At 42.1% G+C, this 20,663-nt stretch overlaps 1 protein-coding gene across 3 annotated transcripts in view; it reads right to left on the bottom strand.

Moving 5' to 3' along the window:
• The window catches only part of LOC134549715 (transmembrane protein 178B), a 273,157-nt gene that overhangs the window by 68,404 nt on the left and 184,090 nt on the right, over positions 1 to 20,663 (bottom strand). For all 3 annotated transcript variants that reach the window (XM_063395585.1, XM_063395588.1, XM_063395587.1), the window contains exon 3: positions 18,042 to 18,179. In XM_063395585.1, the coding sequence (XP_063251655.1) occupies positions 18,042 to 18,179 (138 nt within the window). The remainder of the gene's footprint in view (positions 1 to 18,041; positions 18,180 to 20,663) is intronic.

The following is a 20,663-nucleotide window of genomic DNA, read 5'->3' as shown; positions in this document are numbered from 1 at the left end:
ACCTCAACAAGAACACTTTTTCATTATGAGCACTCCCTTGGGAACCAGAACGCTCCATGGAACCATTGATTTTTCTGAAACTTTTCTTTAGACAAATACAGAGTGAATAATATTGTTTTGACATTTTTGGGAGGGCAAATAACCTTGAATTCTTTGTTTCATTCCCATTTTTCAGTGATAAACTTCATAGAATATTACAATATATTTGACATATTCTGGCTCTGTTGAAATGTACATTTGAACTTACGTGGGAGATTTTCTTCATGCTTTTCTGATATCAAAATACAGAATTTTCCATTATAGAGTCTCCTTTTAAATATCACTTTAAAAGGCTTTAAATCCTTCACAAAACTCAGATTTTGCCCTCTGCATGACTCCAGTTTCAATCTAGATGCCCTCTGCCATGTTGCTGAAAACTTCAAAATATCCTGCTCTTGTTTTCCACCTCTGCAGCAATATTTCATTTCTTATTTCTTCCTGAGAACACTGCAAGGACAAACTTCATAACTCTGTCAGGTGGTTATGGAAAGACACACATATCAGATGAGGCTGAACCTTATCCCACCCAGATGAGTCTAATTTTGATCTTTGGCCTCCAGCTTCATCGAAGCTAAACTGAGCTCCTGAAATGTCACAATTGCCACCCACACACCAAATAATGGATAGCTACAGATGCTGCACATGTGCCACAAGAGATAACGACTCAAGCTAGCATGAAGCTGGCATTTTGTTTTTCCCAATTCCTCCCTTTGTGGGCCTCTGAATTGCCTGGAAAGCCCTGGGCTTAGAAGACAACCTATAGGACTCGTGCTACAGGACACACACGGTCAGTCCTGTATGTCCTCCCTCTGTTCATGCATGGATCAGTAACATGTGACATGTGCTACCAGCACACCATATCCTGCATCTGTTCACTTACAGCTGCCAGTGAGGAATCTCCTTCCTGGTCCCATCCCTAAACCAGCACAATCTTCCAAAGCAGTCACAGTCAGCCTAGTTTCAGGGACAAGCTCCTATCTTCTGGTGCCCTTGCTTCCTTCTACTCCTTCCTGCCCCTGGCTCTGCTTCTCTTCTGCCACACTTTTGCTGTTGTTTCTCTGCTGCTTTGCTCTTTTTTAATTGCAGTTGCATTCAATAAGTGAATTTGACACTCCCCACTCTGAACACAGAGGTAAGATTATTTGGTGAATTCACATGGAATTTGGTTCAGAAACTGGGAGCATTTGCAGGAACATACACACATCACCAAAATGTGTGAACTTTCCACAATACCCACCTCCTTATTTAGTAGGAACCTCACACAGGCATTAAATCTACAAATCTCTATCATGGACCTGCTGTGAGATCACTGTTAAGGTCCTCTCTCTGTTCCCTCTTCTGATCACTGCTATGCCTGTTTGGATGGTCTTTTCTCCACTATATTTTGGAAAGTCACTTGCAGATAGTCTCTGCTGTAAAGGTCAGGTGCCTCCCCTAAATGCCATGTTAGAGCTGCCAGATGGCCCAGGATATTCATAAATGCTCATATTATGAGAGTGCCACTGGGTACCAGTGAGGACCAGTGAGCTGCTGCAGTAAATACTATGCCTATTTCATTCAAAACAGCCTTCTTGCCTCCTACCAGCACCACCAGTCTGCAATCAGTGATCTGGATTCTTGCAAAAGCCTTGTGAGATCCCAGGCTCTGGAGTCATCCTATACTACTTCAAAGCACAGAGTAGGATAAGTGGGAGATCTCCCTTCCACAATCTATTAGTCAAAAATCAGGGTGTTTGACTAGAAACCACATGTTCTTTCCATGTTTTACTATGTTATGTGGGTTATTCAGTAATATGAAGATGTCTGACAAGAATGCGGTTGTTCCTTGTGTTCAGTGTCAGAATGACTAGTACATTGTGGGATCAGGGGAAAAAAAGATGCCTCAAGGGCACTGTGCTCTGAACTGAGTTTTGTGGCTCATTTCAAATGGTTGTGGTTAGAAAATGACAGGGAAGGCCTTTCTTTGCTAGTAAGAACATGGTAATTTCAGCTACCTCAAAACATGACTGTTAAGAGAGGTGGGTGGGAAAATCTGTGTGGCCAGACTGAAGCTGCATTTGCTAGGGTCAAAAGGGAAGGAAATAACTTTAGATTTCAAATAGTCCCCCGTCCTTTCATGCTTTGTCTTGGCTGTTTTGATCACAAGCTTTTCAGTGCAATGAGTGCTGCTTACTCTTTGTATTTGAACAGTGCCCCCAATATACTGGCACTCCACCTTTGCCAAGGGTGTCCTGCCCCTTAACAAAGGAATAGCAAAGAAGAGCAACACTAGAGAACTAACCAAATCACAAGCTTCTCTAAAAAAAGCCTGCCCCCTTTCTGGAGAACGTGCTAACCCATGATGACAAAGAATGACTGCCATGCACAATGTCACAGAGAACAGAGAATGGTCCTCAGCCTGTCACCCCCCTGTGCTTCTGCAGGATGTCTTGTACAACACAGAGTTATCTGTGTCTTTAGCGCTGTTCATTGCAGGCACAAAAAATGCCATTTTACACCATCCAGAAAAATCATTATGGCCATTTTATGAGTCCTATGTGTTGCTTGTGTTCAGCCAAGCAAGGAAGTTCCTGCTCATCGTTAATCTGGCCTCTCACCAGGAAGGCTGCTGATGAAAACCAAGTAAGGTTCCTACCTCATTCAATAGCTTTTCCTCATGAACTGGCAATCATAACACAAAAGATCATCCTTGCGAATTGCACAGCTGTTGGCCATTGCAGTGAAAGAATCATGGGTAAAAGGATGCAGAATCTGAGCTTGCCCATGGGAATGAAGCCTCTGCTAGTCCAGGTAAGACATGGAGCTGAGGCAGCAGTAGGAGGGAGGCTGTCACTCCTGCCCGTGACACTCTGCACTACAGACACAGTGCTGCAGACAGCCAGCAGACCATTCCCAACCCTATGGTCCTTTTTCTCCCCAGAAGTCACACTGAACCCTTATGCAGCTTCCTCTCAAATATTTGCTGTCAGTGAGCTATCCTCCTACATGTGCACTAATTCCTCAGCTCCCCTGGAAACTGCACTGATACAAACTTTAATTTCTTTGTGCAAAACACTCCCCATAGCTGTGGTCCAAGTAGATGGCCAGACCTGAAGGCTGGTGGTCCAGCCATAGCCCTGACACACGAAATGTGAATGACAGGTGGCGATTAGACTTTGCTGCTACATGAGCTGCACAGATAAAGGCCATCTCCTTCAGCAGCTGGGGGTAGCAGAACTCACAAAGTTCTTTGTGCTGGGATTTACACATTATCCTCCTGTGTGACACCTAATGAATGAGACAAGGCAACAGTGGATTTTTGACAGGTCATTCACGTGTCATTTCAAAATGCTTCAATCAGGTGAGATGAAATTTCACATAAAGCTGTGTCTGTGCCACAGAAACTGCTGTTTGACAGGTAGTCAAACCTCCATCCTGACTCCTCGTCAGGTAGCCTCCCTTCATCTTGGCCTGGTGCTGACAGTGCCTGTCCTGCTAATAGGCTGATGATCATCAGTGGTTTGAGAACCTGAGCTGTTAAATACCTCTTGGTTATCTTGTGCCTGTATTTCTTATATATTACAGAATAATATTAAACATTACACTGAATGTCCCTTTCATTTAGATTGGAAGGGTTTTTTAGGACAGAGATGAACTTATTTGCTATATATGTATGTAAGATTTGGGTCCTGCCATCCTTGCTGCAGGAGCAGACATCATCTGAAGATGGATGGCAGGGAAAGGTAATATTAGTGTTGGTCAAAGCCTAATACCATGTGGATTATGAGTCAGAGCCTTTTGCTGTAGCTGTTTTCAAGCATGATTATATCAAGCAGTGCCATGGGCCTCTGCTGCAAGGAATTAATTTTTTCTTTTTTGTAAATGTCTCTTTCTTTCCAATCAGCTCAGCTGTGTGAAGGTCTGCAATGCCTCCACTTTTTAAAACCTCACCTCCAGGGGAGACCAAAACTGCTTCTGAGCAAACTGATTTAAACACAAACAGGCTCAAATCATCCATACCAAATCTGTTTGAATTTTCCCTGATACTAGTATCCCCTTGAACCATGTCAGAAGCCACGTCCTTCACCCACAGACCTGGCTCAGCTTCCACAGTGACAGAGCTTGAGGGATCTCCCAAGGTCTGCAGTGTTTTGTGAGACAAGAACTGGTGCCTTTCTTAGATGCACTGCAGATGAAGGTGAGCCTTCATGGTGCTAGGGCACAAACAGACCCTACAGTTGCCAGGACCTTCATCTAAACCTTGTCCTTATTATCAGGTAGGTGGTGTCTGACTGGAACCTGAAGGAGACATCACCAATTTGAAGGCATGGGAAATCCAGAAAGCCACTAATTAAAATGATCTGGGCACCAAGCCCATCTCTGAGACCCTCCTCTTACAGATCATTTGTCTCACGATTTGGAAATCACTTCTTTCGCATCTGACAGAATGATGTTCATTCTCTCCCTTCTCCCCACAGCAGATAGAAATGACTCACAAACTGTGCTCTCAGATGTACAAAGTAAACAACCGCAAAAACTGATTCTTCTTGCCTTCTGTTATTTTTTAAAGCGTATAGAAATGTCAAATATTACTTATAAATTAGTAGATAACAAGAGAACCACAAAGGTATGGATTTGAAGATGTCTTTTGAAACAATACAGTTTTCAAATGAATGTAAATCTCTGCCTTTTAAAGTATTTCTAGTAGGTTCTTGTGACCACTAATGTCTTTGGAAGGAGTGCAGTTTACTTAATTATCATCACTTTCTTTTATTATAGGGCTATGGGAGAAAAAAAAATCTCACAAGTGAAACATTATCTTTACTTTCTCTCTGCCCTACTAGCTTTTACTATTTTCAAGGTACATCAAACAAACAAATAAAATTAGGTCTGATCCTAAAGTGGAGTGTGTAGCATTAACTATTTAAATTATATCTCAAACAAATGAAATTATTAAAGAATACACCGAATTCCCTCCCAATACAGTGATGACAAAAGGCTTTTGGAGGGAGGGAGAGCTTTGCAGTAAACTCCTTCTGTGCACGGATTAAACGCCTCAGCAGCACGCAGCTCTTGAGAACACTTTATTGCACTGTGCATACACGCACAGAATATAAATTATTGCTTAATTATGTACTGTTCCAGCAGAAGCAGCTTGCAGCATCACCAATAGGCTGCAGAATAGCAAGGGGTTTACTGGAAAATTGCCCTTATGAAAAAAGCGGAGATGGAAGGATAAATCTGACTGGGTGATGGAGATTTAGTGCAGTGTCCTTGTGAGATTACATCCTCACCTGGGTTGGGACTTAATGCATTTTTTATCTTATACCATGGACTAGATAAACTGCAGGGTCTGTTGTGATATTGCATTATAACCACTCTGAGAATGTGGTTTGCATTTGGCCTTTGGCCTCCTGCCTCACAAGGTGCCAGAGGTGCCCAGCACACGCCAGAACTGTTTGCCTGCTGCCTGTCACCTCCCCTGTGTGCCTGTCTAGGGACTGCTGCTGCACAAGCTGTAATGTCTCATGGCATCAGAGGATTATGAGTCCTCAGCCACAACCCCCGAGGCTTAATGGGGACCATGCTTATGCTTGTGTAAATGAGTATCTCATACACAGGACCAATGTTACAGCAGCTCCGGGCTGAACTGCAGTTTGCTGTGCTGATACAAGGGTCAGTCCATACCTCACACTGCAGATTTGCACACGGTGACATTTCTGTGACCGTATCCCCTGGGGCTTGGGACTGCACGGGGAGTGGACACCCATGCTGTGCACAGCTGCAGCCAGCACGCTACAGCGATGAGCAAGCACTCTCTGAAGCTGTGAGCTGGCACGTCAGGCAAAAGCAACACTGCTTAGCTAAAGGCACAGTGGTTTCATGGACTAGGGAGAGAAGAAAGCTTGCAGATCAAAGCCTGAGTGAATAAACTTCAGAGTACTTTAGCAATGGTGATTCCCATGACCCAACCAAAATAACTTAGCAATAATAAAAGGGGTTGACTATAGCCATTAAGCAAACATAACGGGTCATGAACTTGCAGGCACAACACAAGAGACAGCAAAAGTAGTACCAGTTGTAGTGCTGTGATATTATTCCGATTTTGCTGGAGCAGAAAGGAAAGAAAGGATCTCACTGTCAAAATAAAGAAAAATTCTAATCCAAGGTTAGAAAAATTATCCCATCTGTGTGCTGGCAAGCACCATGCTTGGCACCATACAGAGGCTCCTGGCAGGTTCTTTATTCCTCTGCAGTGTGGAGCTCACAGCCTGACCCAGGCAGAGGCCAAAAGAGCAAACAAAAAGAGGCACTGGAGGTCTGAACAAACCCCAGTGACTCCATCACACCTCAGATTTGCCTTAGATGACAACACGTAAGTTTAGTATCAAGCTGTATCTCAGGCAGGTGCTTCCCACCCTAGGCATTTTTCAGAGCTAAAGGGAAACCTGTGGAGTCAGGTTGGGTTTGCCTTGTCACAGGACATGTTCTGTAGCATGAGGAATCTGTGCACCACATTGCATCTGGTCTTTTAGTAATGAGGTCATTACACCTCTAAGTATGTAAGACCATTTTCTTCCAGTCAAAAAATTGGGCATCTCTCAGAAGGAGCCTCAGGGGATTTGTGTAATCTTTCTTTTGCAGGAAATCCTAAATTGCTGAAAAGTCTACTGATAGGTGTTCTTCAAGACAAGTGAGACTGGAGAACAGGTACAGCACAAGTAAATTCAGTGCAGCCTTCTATACTGCCTACTGTGTGCCACTATAAATATTTCTAGAGGGAATACTTTCAGGTCTAAAAGGATAGTTAGTCACATGCCTTTTTAATCCTTTTGTTTGCTGAAGGCAGTACTAAAGAAGCAATTGGGAGCTTGGGGTAGTGGTGGTGGTTTCCTGATTTGGCTATTTTCCCCTTTAGGTGTTGGAGAAAAGCCTATCCATTAGTTTTTGTTAAGTGACCAAAGGACTCCTTGCTTGTACAACTTTCAGGATCTTTACTGCAAAAGTCTCTGGGCTCTATTACTGTTTCCCTGAGTTTACCTGTTAGGAACAGAAAAATCATTTCTTGTATGTGCTGATACAGTTACTGAGATAGAACAGGCAGAAATCAAAATAAGATGCAATTTGTCTGGTTGACAAGAAGCACTTTGTGCAGGGCACCCCTATGAAGTTTACATCATCCACATAAATGCAAGCAACATCTAGACTGACCCTGTACAGGCCTAAAGGATCATGCTGAAATCTCCTTTCCTGTTGCAGAGGAAATTCCTGTTCATCCTCTGTAGCCCACACAAGTACATTGGCATGACTCATTTATAGTTTTTTCTAGGTCCAGTTGCTTTTTAAATGCAGTTTCCAGTGTCCAGTTGGACTCTGTCCAGGCAGATTAGACCAAGAGAGTGTGGCAGTGATTTGCCCAAGGGGAATGTTGTTTTCTAAGCTGACAACCTGAGGAAGCAAGAAAGTGAATCTAAATCTTCCTTCAGCCTCTGCATTTAACAAAAAAGATCTGCCACACACAGAAATTTCCTCTCCATTCCCTCTGTGTTTTTCTTTCTGTCTAGCAAATCATGCCAGTATTAATCTTCCTTCTATTGCTTGTGCAGTCTTTCCTCTTTTATGCCAGGCATGCAAACAACTCAGCAAAATTTCCTTTTAAAAATAACAGCCCAATAATAAATGCCAGTTTTGTTTTCATTGTCTTCCTTTGGCTTTGGTGCATCTTGCCATTGGAATTCAGAAGCCAGTGACAGATCAAAGACCTAGTGACATTATTAAAGGAAATGGAACAACCACTGAATTTTAAAACACTCAGAACTTGTTTTCCAGGGCTGTGGGTGGGAAAGTCTTTTGTATTTCTATGGGATCTGTCTCCTCTGCCTTATTTCTACTTTCTTTTACCTTCTGTCAGCCCCCCAAAGACCTATTGACATCCCTGAGAAGCAACTTGATTGCATGCCCTTCACGGACAGCAACTAAAGTTGTCTGTTCTCATAACTTTAGAAGATACTGATGCTTCTGCCAGTAGCTCCCATCCTGGTGAGGGAGAAATTACAAGTCACTACAGCTGACTTAAAATGAACACACAGAGGAATATGAACAGTTCTTCTTGCTGAAAAGCCAGACAGAGCTGACTCCTTAATTTACTGCACACCAAATTCAGGGAAACAGATTTGAGCCAGGACAGAAAAACAATGAGTTTAGAAGTGTGCATATACTACTTGCCCTGTCTTTTGCTCCAGACTATAAGATCTCTGCACCTCATTAAAGAACCTTTTCCCTCCTTCTCCTAAGTGCCAGTGCCCTCCTGTGATCAGGTACAAGGCTGATGGAATTGTGTTGGTATTTCTTCCCCCACAGTCTGCAAGTGCACATCTAGAGCATCAGAAATAAGCCACAGGAAAAAAAAAAACAACCCACAACGCATTTGAAGGTTGACTTTGAAGTCAGCTGATAATGTTTCCATGGAGATCAAATACTATGGAGTTGACAATGAATTCTCTTGTTGAGCCTTCCCTTCTAGGGAAAAAAAAGCCCCAAAGAACAAGACTTCTAAATGGCTACACTCTGCAGTTCAGTTGGGTTATTGACTTGCAAACAACACATCTATATCCCAGCCCTGTTTTCTCATGGAGATGTTAACTCTTCAATCTCAATATTTCAATGCCAGGTGTGCCAGTATTCACCTAGAGAATCAGGTATATTCCCAAGGAACTGGAGAAAAATAGCATCTAGTGAAAATATTATTTTATGAGAAAAAAGATATTACTCTACATTTGAATTTATGCTGCAAATGACAGTTATGATTCCCCTTGAGGAGTAATATAACATGAAATTATAAAAGAGTATTTCAGTTGCTTTTATGCAGTGACACACAGATGTCTGTACTACAAAAGTGGGTGATGTTTCCTATTTCCAGAGTCTCCTATTTCCTTTTCAAAACAAGTGCCAGCATAAATAAATAAATGCAAAATGTGTTGTTGGTGCACCAGAGAGCAGAGAGAAGTACTAGAAGTAAAGATGTAACACAGACCCCCAGCTCTGCCTTTTAAGCCTTGTCTTGCCACCAGCTGAGCAACTTCTTTCTGGCTGGGAAATGCTCAACAGGCCATCTTGGCATTATATTAACCCCAAAAGATGGCAAAGGGGATTTATGTCTGCCTGGATGATTTCCTAAATATTTCTTTTTTGAGTGAAACTAAGAAATTAGCACTCAAAAGGCAAGTGGTAAGAGTTGCTAAAGGCTGATTGCTAATGGTTCACTGGTCTGGATGAAGAAGCACCTCCAGTTCCAGCCCCATATCTGGATATGTGTTTGTACAGTGAACCCGTATCCACAACACACGTCTGGACATGTATACCAGTATCCTAGTTTTGAAAGACATAAGAGAAGAAAAACCACACTTCAGACTCCAGAAACCTCTCCTAAGATGGGACCAAGGAACATGACCTTCAACCAGGTCTGTGAGAGACACCACAAACTGTGCAGGGAGAGATGTTTTGCAGGAATCATAGGATTGCTTAGGTTGGAAAAGATCTCTGAGATCATCAAGTCCAACCATTAACCCAGCACTGCTGAATCCATCACTAAACCATGTTTCTAAGTGCCACGTCTACACATCTCTTGAATGCCTCCAGGGATGGTGACCCCTTCTCTGGGCAGCCTGTTCTAATGCTTGACCAACCTTTTGGTGCAGAGGATTTTTCTATTATCCAATCTAAAGCTTTCCCTGGTACAATTTGAGGCCATTTCCTCTTGTTCTATTGCTTGTTACTTGGAGAAGAGACCAATCCTTTCATAGCTACAATTTCCTGTCAGGTAGTTCTAAAGAGGAATAAAGTCTCCCCCGAGCCTGCTTTTCTCCACAGCTAAGAACCCAAATTTCCTTGGCTGCTCCCCATAAGGAGGGACAAATCCTTAAAAGCAACAAAAAAAGGACATTTTCAGAAACAGATTGACTCTTATTTCCTGAATATGAATGCTCTTGGCCTTGTTACATTATTTCCTGATGGGCACAAAGCTGTGTGACTGCTCCAAGCTCTGCTTCTCCTCACAGGTCCAAAAAGATCCTCATCACCTCCTTTTCTGCCTCCCCCAACACCCGCATCATGTGTTTGAGAGTTTTAAACAATCAAGAGCCTTTGAGAGGTTTAAACATTTAAAGCACATTAACATTGTACATTAACTCAAGCTTGTTCCAATTCAAAACCTTAAATCACTTTAAATCATAATGCAAAATTTAACCAAAAGCACAAGTGGGAACCAGAGTGTTCATGTGTGTGGTGGGGGATGCACAGCAGAGGGGGGAATCGCTTTGTTGTGCTGAGGCTGGTCTCAGAGACTTTCATAACCCATTTATGGCATCTCCCGATGCAAACCAGCCTTTGTCTCCATCTGGAGGTCAATCCACATAAATAAGTTCTCACAGTGGTCTGTAGGGAGTTTTGCCAAAATTTTAAGCTCCTCTGCAGTTATCATTAATTTAGTGCCTCCCACAGGAATAAAACATGATTGGTATCTCATTTTTTTCCAGTCTTCCAACTTTTTTGAATTGTAAATACTCTTCAAAATGGCCAAAAGTATTAAGCCTTTTTGAAAACTGTATTTATCCCAAGCTTCACAGTTCATGTTCCAGTAACTTACTGCAGATATCAGTTTTTCTGAAGGTCACATGCTGCTGTTTAAGATCTGTCTGCATACATTTGTGCACTTACACTTGCCTATCCATAGGGAAAAAAATAGTTGATGTAAACTTTCTAAAACTATTCCTTTTTTATTTTGGAAGAAGCATGAGAAACTGAATTCTTTCAAAGAATAATGTTGTATAAATGAAAAAAAATAGGTATGATCATGGGAAATACCTTCCAAATTCAGTGTTGTGGTTGATCATGTCACCACAAGTAAACGTTTTGAAGAATGGGTAGAGACCTTAATTATTGAGGAAAAATAGAAAACCTAGTTGCCCTGTGGGACATATCATATTTCCCAATGAATTCCAGAGAATGGCTCTTACTTTCTCCCTTTATCTTTCTCTTTGCTTCTTCTTGGCAGCTACTATGAAGGTACTTCATAACTGCCTAGGAGATGTCAGTCATGGAGCTTTGCCTTACACTTGCTGCATTAAATTGCTCCATTTTTGTTAAATTATTCAGCAGTGGAACGATTTATTTTGAGACGGCCGGACCACAGTTGTGTAGAATAAACACTCTTATTTTCTGCCGTTGCGTGCTATTTTCAGGGTACAGTGAGTTAAATGTGAGAGTCCAATGACTCAACAGCTGGTAACGATCCATGGCTGCAAACACACAGATGCCTCGGTTCTCATCTCCTGACGTGTGCCCGGCACAGCGGAGGAAGCACAGCACGGCGGCTCGGGGATGGGGAAGGCACGGCTCTCTGTGGAGGTGGAGTGAAAGAGGATCGGCTGTGTGCAGCACAGCCACACCGACAGCGCTGCTGCACAGCCTCCCAAACCCTGCTTGGCAGCCCCAGTGTCTGATGGGGTTGGCATGCCAGCCTGGCCATCAGCCCCAGGGCACGGCGAGCTGTGCTGTGACAGCTGATGGCACTGGCACAGAGTGTGGCCTCATCCCCGCTGGCACCTTGCGCCAGCCCCGCATGGAGCGTGGCACAGCTGGGGCACGAGAAGGTGACCCAGTCTAAATGGTCAGTCCATCCTCTGGCTGCGAGGATAAGAAAGCATTTTGTTGCGTTACCCCTGGACAGAGGAAAGGAATATTTTGAAAGTATTTCTGAGAAGGCTGGAAATGACTTATTGAAAGCTATTTCTCCCCAGTTTAAAATTTAAAAAAGAGCACACTCATAACATACATAAGTGGGTTTTTCTTTATTTCTTTAATAAACATTCTCTCTTGCATATCTGAAATAAAACATTACATTGTGCCAACACACCTGCATAACTTAATTTTTTATTCCCTCTCACACATCTTTCCTGCCTGCTTATCTTTACTGCAGCAGCCAGCATTGGAAAGAATAGGTGATCACCTCTGCTGTGGGAAAGATTTGAAGCTTTTCTAACCCTAACCTGGGTCCTCTGAGTATAGATGGGCTACAAAAAATAATGTCTCTGCAGCACTGTTAGAGGAAGTCATAAGAAACCCACATCAGTGGCAAAAGTGGAACTGGCAAATGGCACTTGAAACCCCCAGACTGGCAGACCATCACTGGTGAGGAGGGAGGAGGCGAGGATGAAAGAAATCCCTGATGTTTTTGAAAGCAAACACTAGAACCAAAAATCAGGCCAGAACTCCATACTGCTACTGTATGTGTACAGCATGACTTCCAGGCCTTTCAGCACCAGTAGAAAAGGGAGTTTCAGACTCCCAAGCAAAGCTCCAAGCAAAAATATCACTAGGGAAAGACAAGAAATGAGCTGCTATATGAGACTCCAGGTCATTTTCTTACAGATCTGCATGGTGAAGCCAAATCATATATGAGGGCATTTAATAGCTGGAATAATTTCCAAATAGACTAATTAGAGACTGAATTATTAATGGTAAAATTTCTAGTTGGCTCAAAGCAAGGTTACGGCAAGAAACTCACTTGACTTTGCAAAGAATAATGAATATTTGCAAGGCTAGTAAAATTACATGCTTCTCTAAGGAAATTGTTAGCAAATGGGGAAAAAACCCTAAAGTCATCCCAAAGTGTATGTCACAAGACAAAACTGGCAGAGACCTGATAAGAGTGAACAGAACAGGTAAAACAGTAAACAAGTGCAGAGATGATTTATTGCCTTCATTTGCAGTAAATTTGGAACGAAATAAGACAACGCAGAAGTCTCTCCCTGAAGGGCTGCCTTGTTAGGCATGCACTAAAACTCCTAACTATTTTACTGAAATGTGTTCTCAGTACAAATTACAGACTTACAAAAGGAAAATACATGGATGTGCAGCTGAAGGACAGAGCTGTGATAAGGATAATAAAACGTCATTCTTTGTCGGTCTTTTAATACATTTACAAAGGCAAGTGATGTAGCTTTGGCCAGGGATAATTGTGTGCTGAAGTGAGTAGCAGATGATGATATCGGAAGTGCCATTTTGTATTTCCAGCTGGGGCAACAGAGAGAAGTTCAGCAGGGAGGTGCACAAGGCAGGGAGGGGGAGGATGAAATCACTGCCAAAACACTGGATCATGCTACCAGGGGGCAGGCACCTCACTTTCCCCACAGCAGGCACTGATGAGAAGGAAAAGGGCTTTGAAGCACTGAGGTACGCCCTGCCCTCAAATTAGAAATAATGCAAGCCATATGATATTTCAAAACAGCTGACTGAAATCAACTGGCCTGAAAAAACATTAGGCTAACACAAATTGTCTTTAAAAGACGATTTTATAAAGCAAGTTCAGTAATAGAAGATGTGGTCAGGTTGGGTTTGCATGACTGCAAACCTAGCAGAATCTGAGATGCTGAAACAAGAAAATCCTACAGATGAATGTAGGTAGAAAAACCCAGGGTTAGATGGATCAGCTTGCTGATCATGATACAGGAAATATTCCCAAACAACTTGATAGAGAACTGAAAGAAGGGATTCCTGGAGACAATGCAATTTGCCTTGGTAGAGTCACCAGTGTGCCAGTTCATAGCATTCAGCTTTGGAGCTGGAACTAAAACTGACATTTGACCTTGACAGTATTGGCTAAATTTGATGTTGAGGGAGTGAAGACACCAACCAAAAGAATTGATAGATTTGTCATTATAAGAAACCCAAACAAGTCAAGGATTTGAATACATTCAAAAGAACTGCTCAAAGCCAGAAAATGTGAGCACTACTTCCTACTGATGAGAACAGACGAGGTGGCCACATCTAGACTTGAAAAACCAAAGGCATAGCTTAGGTGCAAATAAATTTGCTTTGGTCAAAACACAATATATAAAATATCCCACCTGCATTTCCTCAGGTAGATGTTTAACTGAATTCCTGTCCTGTACTTTATGAGCATGAAGGCATCACATTTGCCACAGGACTCTGACATTTGCAAGAAGTGTTACAAATGCTCTTAAGGTTCCAGAAATTGTTATAACATTTAAAAATTGCTGGTTGGAGCTTTTACTGTTGCATAGATTTTCGGTAATTTGCATGAACAGAAAACACAAGAACCTGCAAGAGGATGTGCTTGGAGTCATATACAATTTGAGTGTGACCCACTTCTGTAATAGAATTAAACAGTCTCAAGTAAGATGAATAAAATGAACTAATCACAGTGAAATTTAAAAGCACAATTCCAAATGGAGAAACTCTCAAAACAGGAAACTCTCCCACCCTGCAGGGTAAAATGATACTGACAATACTGGAATGTAACAACCACGGATAGTGTAATTCTGTGTACAGGAGGCTGTGCAACAGTACCATCGTGCAAAATGAGATAAAAAGAGTTAACATAATTTACAGTATCTATCTGGCTCTGTAGAAGATGAGGGACTGAAAAAAAATCCTGCTGTGGTCAGGCAAACACTGTTGTTCAAGATAAGGAATCTAAGTATAAATTGTACAATAAATACCAAAAATTATGGAAAAGAACTGTGGAAGCCATGAGGGATCTGTGATTGCTGTTGATACAGATACACTTGGACTAAACAGAAAAGATGAATTATTAATAATTTTCAGTTTGTTACAAAACATGCAGAATAGCAGTGTAAAACAGACTCTAAATCACAGTTTACATGTCTTGGATTCCGGATGAGCTAAAAACCCAATAATGGCCTGCATTTTGTAAATGACTTGTTTCAGCAATTTGCTTGAGCAATTAGATCAAGCAAAGTAAAGCAAGTCCTTATGAGCCACTGCCACGTGGGTTAGCAAGAGGACTGTTTGGTAAATATAATAAAGAACCAGAGGTCCAAGCAAACCATGTCTGGCCTTATTAGATTATTATAGCACACTTCTCAGTGCTCTGCTGAGATTTCCTGTTCAAAGAAATATGGGCAGTAAGGGACAAACCCCATAGATATGTTAAGCTGGCAATGTTTAAGCATTGCAGAAGAGCTATTTGTCTAGAAATAACCATAGAACAAATGCTACAAACATAGCCAATACAAGTGGTGTTGAAAATGGAAGGGAAGGTTAGATTTCAGTCTGATTCTGTGGCTACCAGCTGAACAGGGTCTCCTCTCAGCTGCAATGAGGTCAGATGGCACAACCCTTCCAAAGCAGTTTTCCCATTGCTGGACCTGAGAAAAAGTTAGGCAAAACTAAGAAGTACTCTGGCTCCATGCATTTTAAGAAACAGTACAGTAATATGTTGACAGCTTTTCTGGTATGACAGAAGCAAGAGTTTTGATTTCAAACACTGTCCAGCAATAAAAAACTTTTAATTTAAAGACTCACTGGCTGTAAAAGGAATGACTGTGTAACACGTGACACAGTCTGAAAACATTGATAGCTCCTGACTTTTAGATTAGATGGCTCTAGTTGTGTATTTTATTAACTGCCTGCTTCAGTTTGTAGATGTTACTTTATGCCCATTTACTCATAAAAGAAATCAGTATAGCAGGTGCTATTGACTTGTGCAAAACAAGTAAGAGAGTAACCTTCAGGTAATACTGATCCACGTGTCTGCGCTGAAGCAGAAAATAAGTTTGATCTCCTCCCAGCACATCTTTATTTATATTACACAACTTGACAGAATTTGTCAAATAAAATAATCTGGTACCTCTCATTTCAATTAGTTTCAGGTTCCAACTGCTGGATCTGGTTATTATTTTGTCTATGCAAAGAGCATGCTACTATCAGATGGCTTCTTACTACACAGGTACTTCCACTCTCTGTTCAAGTCAATTATAAATCTTCTGGTAAACAGTTTCAAGCAATTGGCTCTTTGTGGCATGTTTTTTCTTGGGTTTCAAACCACAAGTCGTTTTTGTAGCTCTTCTGCAAAGCCCTCCCATTCTTTCCACATCCTCCTTTAGCATCGACACGTGATTAGGATGTCCAGAAATAGTTTTGCTTAGCCCAGAGATAACCCCACCTCATGGTCTCATTGCATATTCCATAAAAAAAACACATTTAGCAGCTGCATTGCACTGAGTGCTCCTGTGCAGCTGGATGATCCCAGCATCCACGATTCCAGAGACCTTTTCAGAAGCCACTGCTCTCTGAGAGGGAGCAGCCTGTTCCATGGGGATGACTGAAGCTGTTCCCAGTTGCATGACCTTGGCTCTGTCTCCACTGAAATGTTTGTTGTTTGAGCACACCAAAAGATGGCTTTGTGAGCTGTGAGTGACCCACTCCACTACACACAGTTAAAACAGAATCTCTTTTCACTTAAAACTTTATCAGTCATCTTTCAAATCACAAATAACGTTGAGCCAAAAGGTAATCTCTGCAGCTGCACTGGAAATCAACCCATATATAATGATAATTTCTGAATAGTAAACAAGACAGAGCTAGTTTCTGATAAATTTAATTTTTCTGTATTTATTTAGTATACTCTTAATGTTTTAATCTGAATGTTGTGCTGTAGTAAGTTAAATACCCTACAGATATCTGAGCAGATTAGAGCAAAATGGCCCCTGTGCAAACTGAGCTTTTAAATAAATAAGAAACACCAAGCTCATCTGGCAAGCCATCGCCTATAATGTTTTGACACCCACAACAAACACTTTACAGACATCCCCACGAAGACCAGTATGTGCTTGCACCAGGTCCTAGCAGATTTCAAATGTGTTTGTGGGCACAGAGAGAACTGATGTCTAATGCCACCAGCACAACATCACTAGAACATAAATACTTGTTTCTGCAGCACTTAACTCCTCTTCTGGGACTACAGAATCTTTCCTCTATGTCACACACTGATCTGTGTCACACCACAGGGCAGATAAACAGATGATAAAACGCACTGAAGTGATGATCTGCCTGGAGGGCAAAAACCCAGCTAAACAAAAATCATCAGCAGAGAAAAGAAGAGAGAACAGAAGTAGTGGTGTTCACTTTGAGACATTCACCCACCACTGTGTTTGGTACTCGACTCTCACACCCTTCATTTCAAGTAACTATGCCTTGAAATTTGCTGCAACCAGAAATTTGGATGGCATCTGTAGTAAGGAAGGCTGGTACATTACATGGAAAATGTTGGGTGACCTTGAGGGCTGGAGTAGTAGGAATAGGAAGAAGTTCAAATGCAGAGTGTCAGGGCATGTACCTGGGGGATAATAAACAAAACCTCTGCTGTAAATTGGGAGAGCATCAATAGAAAAGTACAAAGGTGGAGAAAGGCCTGCATCCAGCTGCACGATGACTGTAGGTCTCCAATGTGATGCAGCATGAAAAAAGCAAATACAACCACAAATACTTCAGGCAAGGAATTACCAGCAGGGAAAAGAAAAGGAAACCATCACACCACTTATACAAGACATTGATTACACCTTGTTAGGGAATGGTCCTTCTCACCCATATTTGAACAAGGCAAGAACAAAGACGAACAGGTGGCAGAAAGGGCTGCTGGATTCATAATTGTTCTTACACAGAGAAGTCTGCAAGAAAGTATATGTAGAGTGGGAAAAGGAAAACAGAGAATGCTCCTCATAGGCACAGCAAAGAAAGAAAGATGTAAAATAAAGCTTACATTCACCTCAAGAACAACTGATGAGTAATAAATATAGATTATAACTCTCAGCACAGTTTCTAGGTATTAAAATGTCCCACTGTGAAATAGGATAGTGGTGGGAATAACATCTGCATAATCTTTGGATTTTTATTACTGAGCTTACTAAGTTACAGTGTTACTTCCAACAAGGGAGTACTGTACTAAAAAACTCAGATTACCCTTTCTACTACCATGAGTTACAGACACTCCAGACAAGTTTTGTGGTGAAAGTTAAATATAACTGTGGCTGGGTGATCCTTGATATGCACCAGAAGGAGCTCGGACTGAAACCAAGTCCAGATCAAGTAAAAAACTCTGCAAACATATCTTCAATGACTTAGAAAAGGAGGGACACATGGAAAGAGGGAACATGAAAACAACAAGAAAAATGCATTTCTTCAAATGCCACCATCCTTACCTCCCATGAGGAAGAGAAGCCCTGCCACATACTGCATAAGGCCTCGATCCCAACAGCACCCCAGCACGCCGATGATCCATCCAAAGAGGATGATGGCCACAGCCATGCCCATGAAGCCAGCTGTCATCCTGCGCAGATCTGCAGTGGGGAAGCCAGAAAAACAACGTGAGTGGGAACAGTGATAAATCAGCATCATCAGAGGTTCATAACAGTCTTAATCCAAAATCCTGCTGATCTGCAAGGGCTTCAGTGTGTGTTGGTATGGGATGATTTACATAAGGATGATTCAGAGCGAGGACAAACCATAAATTAAGTCACTAACTTGGACTGGGGAGAGAGAGAGCAGGTGACAATTTTACCACACAATAAAGCTCAGTGCAGATGCACCCAAGTGACTTGTGACAGCTTTCTCAGGAGCTAGAAGTTGTAAAATGGCCTGAGTGCAATGCTGTGCCTAATAACTCTAGTCTCTGAGCACTAGCACAACATCTGTTTACATCTTGCCTTCTCATCTCAGTCCATTACTCCTCGTCACCCTGCTCAAACTGATCAGCAAAGCAGTTTCTGTGCTTTGTGCCAGCACAGACATGACAGAGGATTCGCCTCAACTGTGACCCCCTGTGTGATTTTGGGCAAGTCACTGAGCCCCTCTGGGTCACTGAGCCCCTCTGGGTCACTGAGCCCCTCTGGGCCACAACTTCCCACGTGTAAGTTGGGCCGTAGCACGCAGTGGTGGTAGGAGTGGAACGTGGTACGTCCAGAACAGCCAGGCACAGCCACACTCTGGAGTCAGACATCTTTAGATGCACTCCAGATACAAGGCTGGGACAGAGGACACATCACTGTCCTCTGCAGTACCTAGATGGTCACCTTGCCACGGGACTTTTGGGGGGATGTTTTTGACTGCTCCAGGGAGCACTAAGAGTAGGAGGAGGGCAGGGCGGTGGAGGAAAACATTTTTGTTCTTCAAGTGGGCACTGAGAACATCTGATGTGAGTGACAGGGGCTCACCTGCATTTATTTCATAAATAAAGGAAAAGGAATCCTTAAATAAAGACCTGGCTACATTGCATATTTGCCTTCTGCAAAAACAATGGGACTATGGGACTGCTGGGAACATTCTTCCAGCATGTGCTAGGAAAAAAAAATCCTTCACAGTTGGTTTGGATGTGAAATCTGGGCAGTGAGACCACCTGGCAACTGAAAGAGCAAGGACTATGTGAGCTAAAGAGCATCTTCACACCCTCAGATAATGAAACAGATGGGGGCATCTTCACTAACATTTGATTATTCCCTGTCCCCCCTTCTTGCAAGCATAAAAAGTTTAAGTACTGATATGTCAAGAGTATATGTACAGAGAAAATTCCAGCCAAGTCAACTCTCTAAACATTTGTTTCCTTCTTGAAACATTTTTTTTGCACAGCAATGATTTTACTTTTTTTTTCGAGAAACAGAATGCTTATGACAGAGGAGAAAGATTTGAAAACTGAATCATCCACCAGTCTCTCTGGCATCTTTTCTCCTTGGCTGGCCTTTGACTATGTCTCAGTTTCTGTTATTTTTTATGCTTTTCCCACAGTGGATAAAAGGACCAGCAATACTCACAGTGCAGAGTCAATGAATTCTGTGAAGAGTGATAAATTACCATCATCAGAGATATACAAAACTTCAAATCCAAAATGCTAAGTGTCTACAAAGTCTATCGATGTGCTGGTACGGAATGACTTGAAGGCAGTTTTCTCAGGTCCATGTTCATTATAGCTCTTTGTATGCAAGGTCAAGTTGCAAAATGCAACCTCTCCCTTCAAGCTATAACTCTTTCCTGTAAATTGTCACTGATTTTCCAAGGAGTCTCTCTGACAATATAAAGATAACCAGGTCTTCAGTCCACCAGTAATCAGGCCATTTTAACAAGATACACATCTTAAAATAAGTACTTTTATCTTAGGTTTTGTGACTGTCCCACCACAATTGAGTATGTTCAAGGAGCTCTAGTACAGAAAAAAAAAAAAAAAAAAAACCCACCAAAAAAACCCACCAAAAAAACCTCAAAAAACATTTCCTGCAGAAACTTGTGCTTCCCCCAGGCAACATCTCTGTTCCTTGGGAATTTCTCGGAGTGCTTTCTAAAACAAGCAGTAAGTGCTAGTAAGCATCTTTGATGGCTAAGTGTCTTCCTACTTTTTCAGTCCATGAGGGCCTGGGCTCAATTTGAAAATGAAAACATAAAATCTTTTCTTTTTCCTATATCATCTTCCGTAACAGCACAGCACCTCTCTCCAAGGTGCTGCACAGCTCTTTGTGTCGGCCCTACAAACCCCTTGCAATTTAACTTGTGACTGCTGACTCCAAGTGTCACCATTTTCCTGTCCTAATATAGCACACCCTAACTATCTGCTTCTAGTGAGTTCAGCTTAAATAGCTTTACTCATCTACAAGGTGTCCACAACCGCTCAGATCCACCCCAATGCCTGGCTGATAGACCCAGTTTTCGTAGGCCCCAGAGTGGATCACAAGCATCCCCACATCATGTATGCCAAACTCTGGAATGGTGTTTATCCTGCAAAAATCTGTGTGAATTCTGCCATTAAATGGAAGACTTAAAGGAACAGGACCAAGATT

The sequence above is a fragment of the Prinia subflava genome, chromosome 4 (assembly GCF_021018805.1).
Source record: "Prinia subflava isolate CZ2003 ecotype Zambia chromosome 4, Cam_Psub_1.2, whole genome shotgun sequence".
Lineage (NCBI taxonomy): Eukaryota > Metazoa > Chordata > Aves > Passeriformes > Cisticolidae > Prinia > Prinia subflava.
Note: the sequence above shows the minus strand (reverse complement) of the source record. Positions and strands in the feature narration are given on the sequence as shown.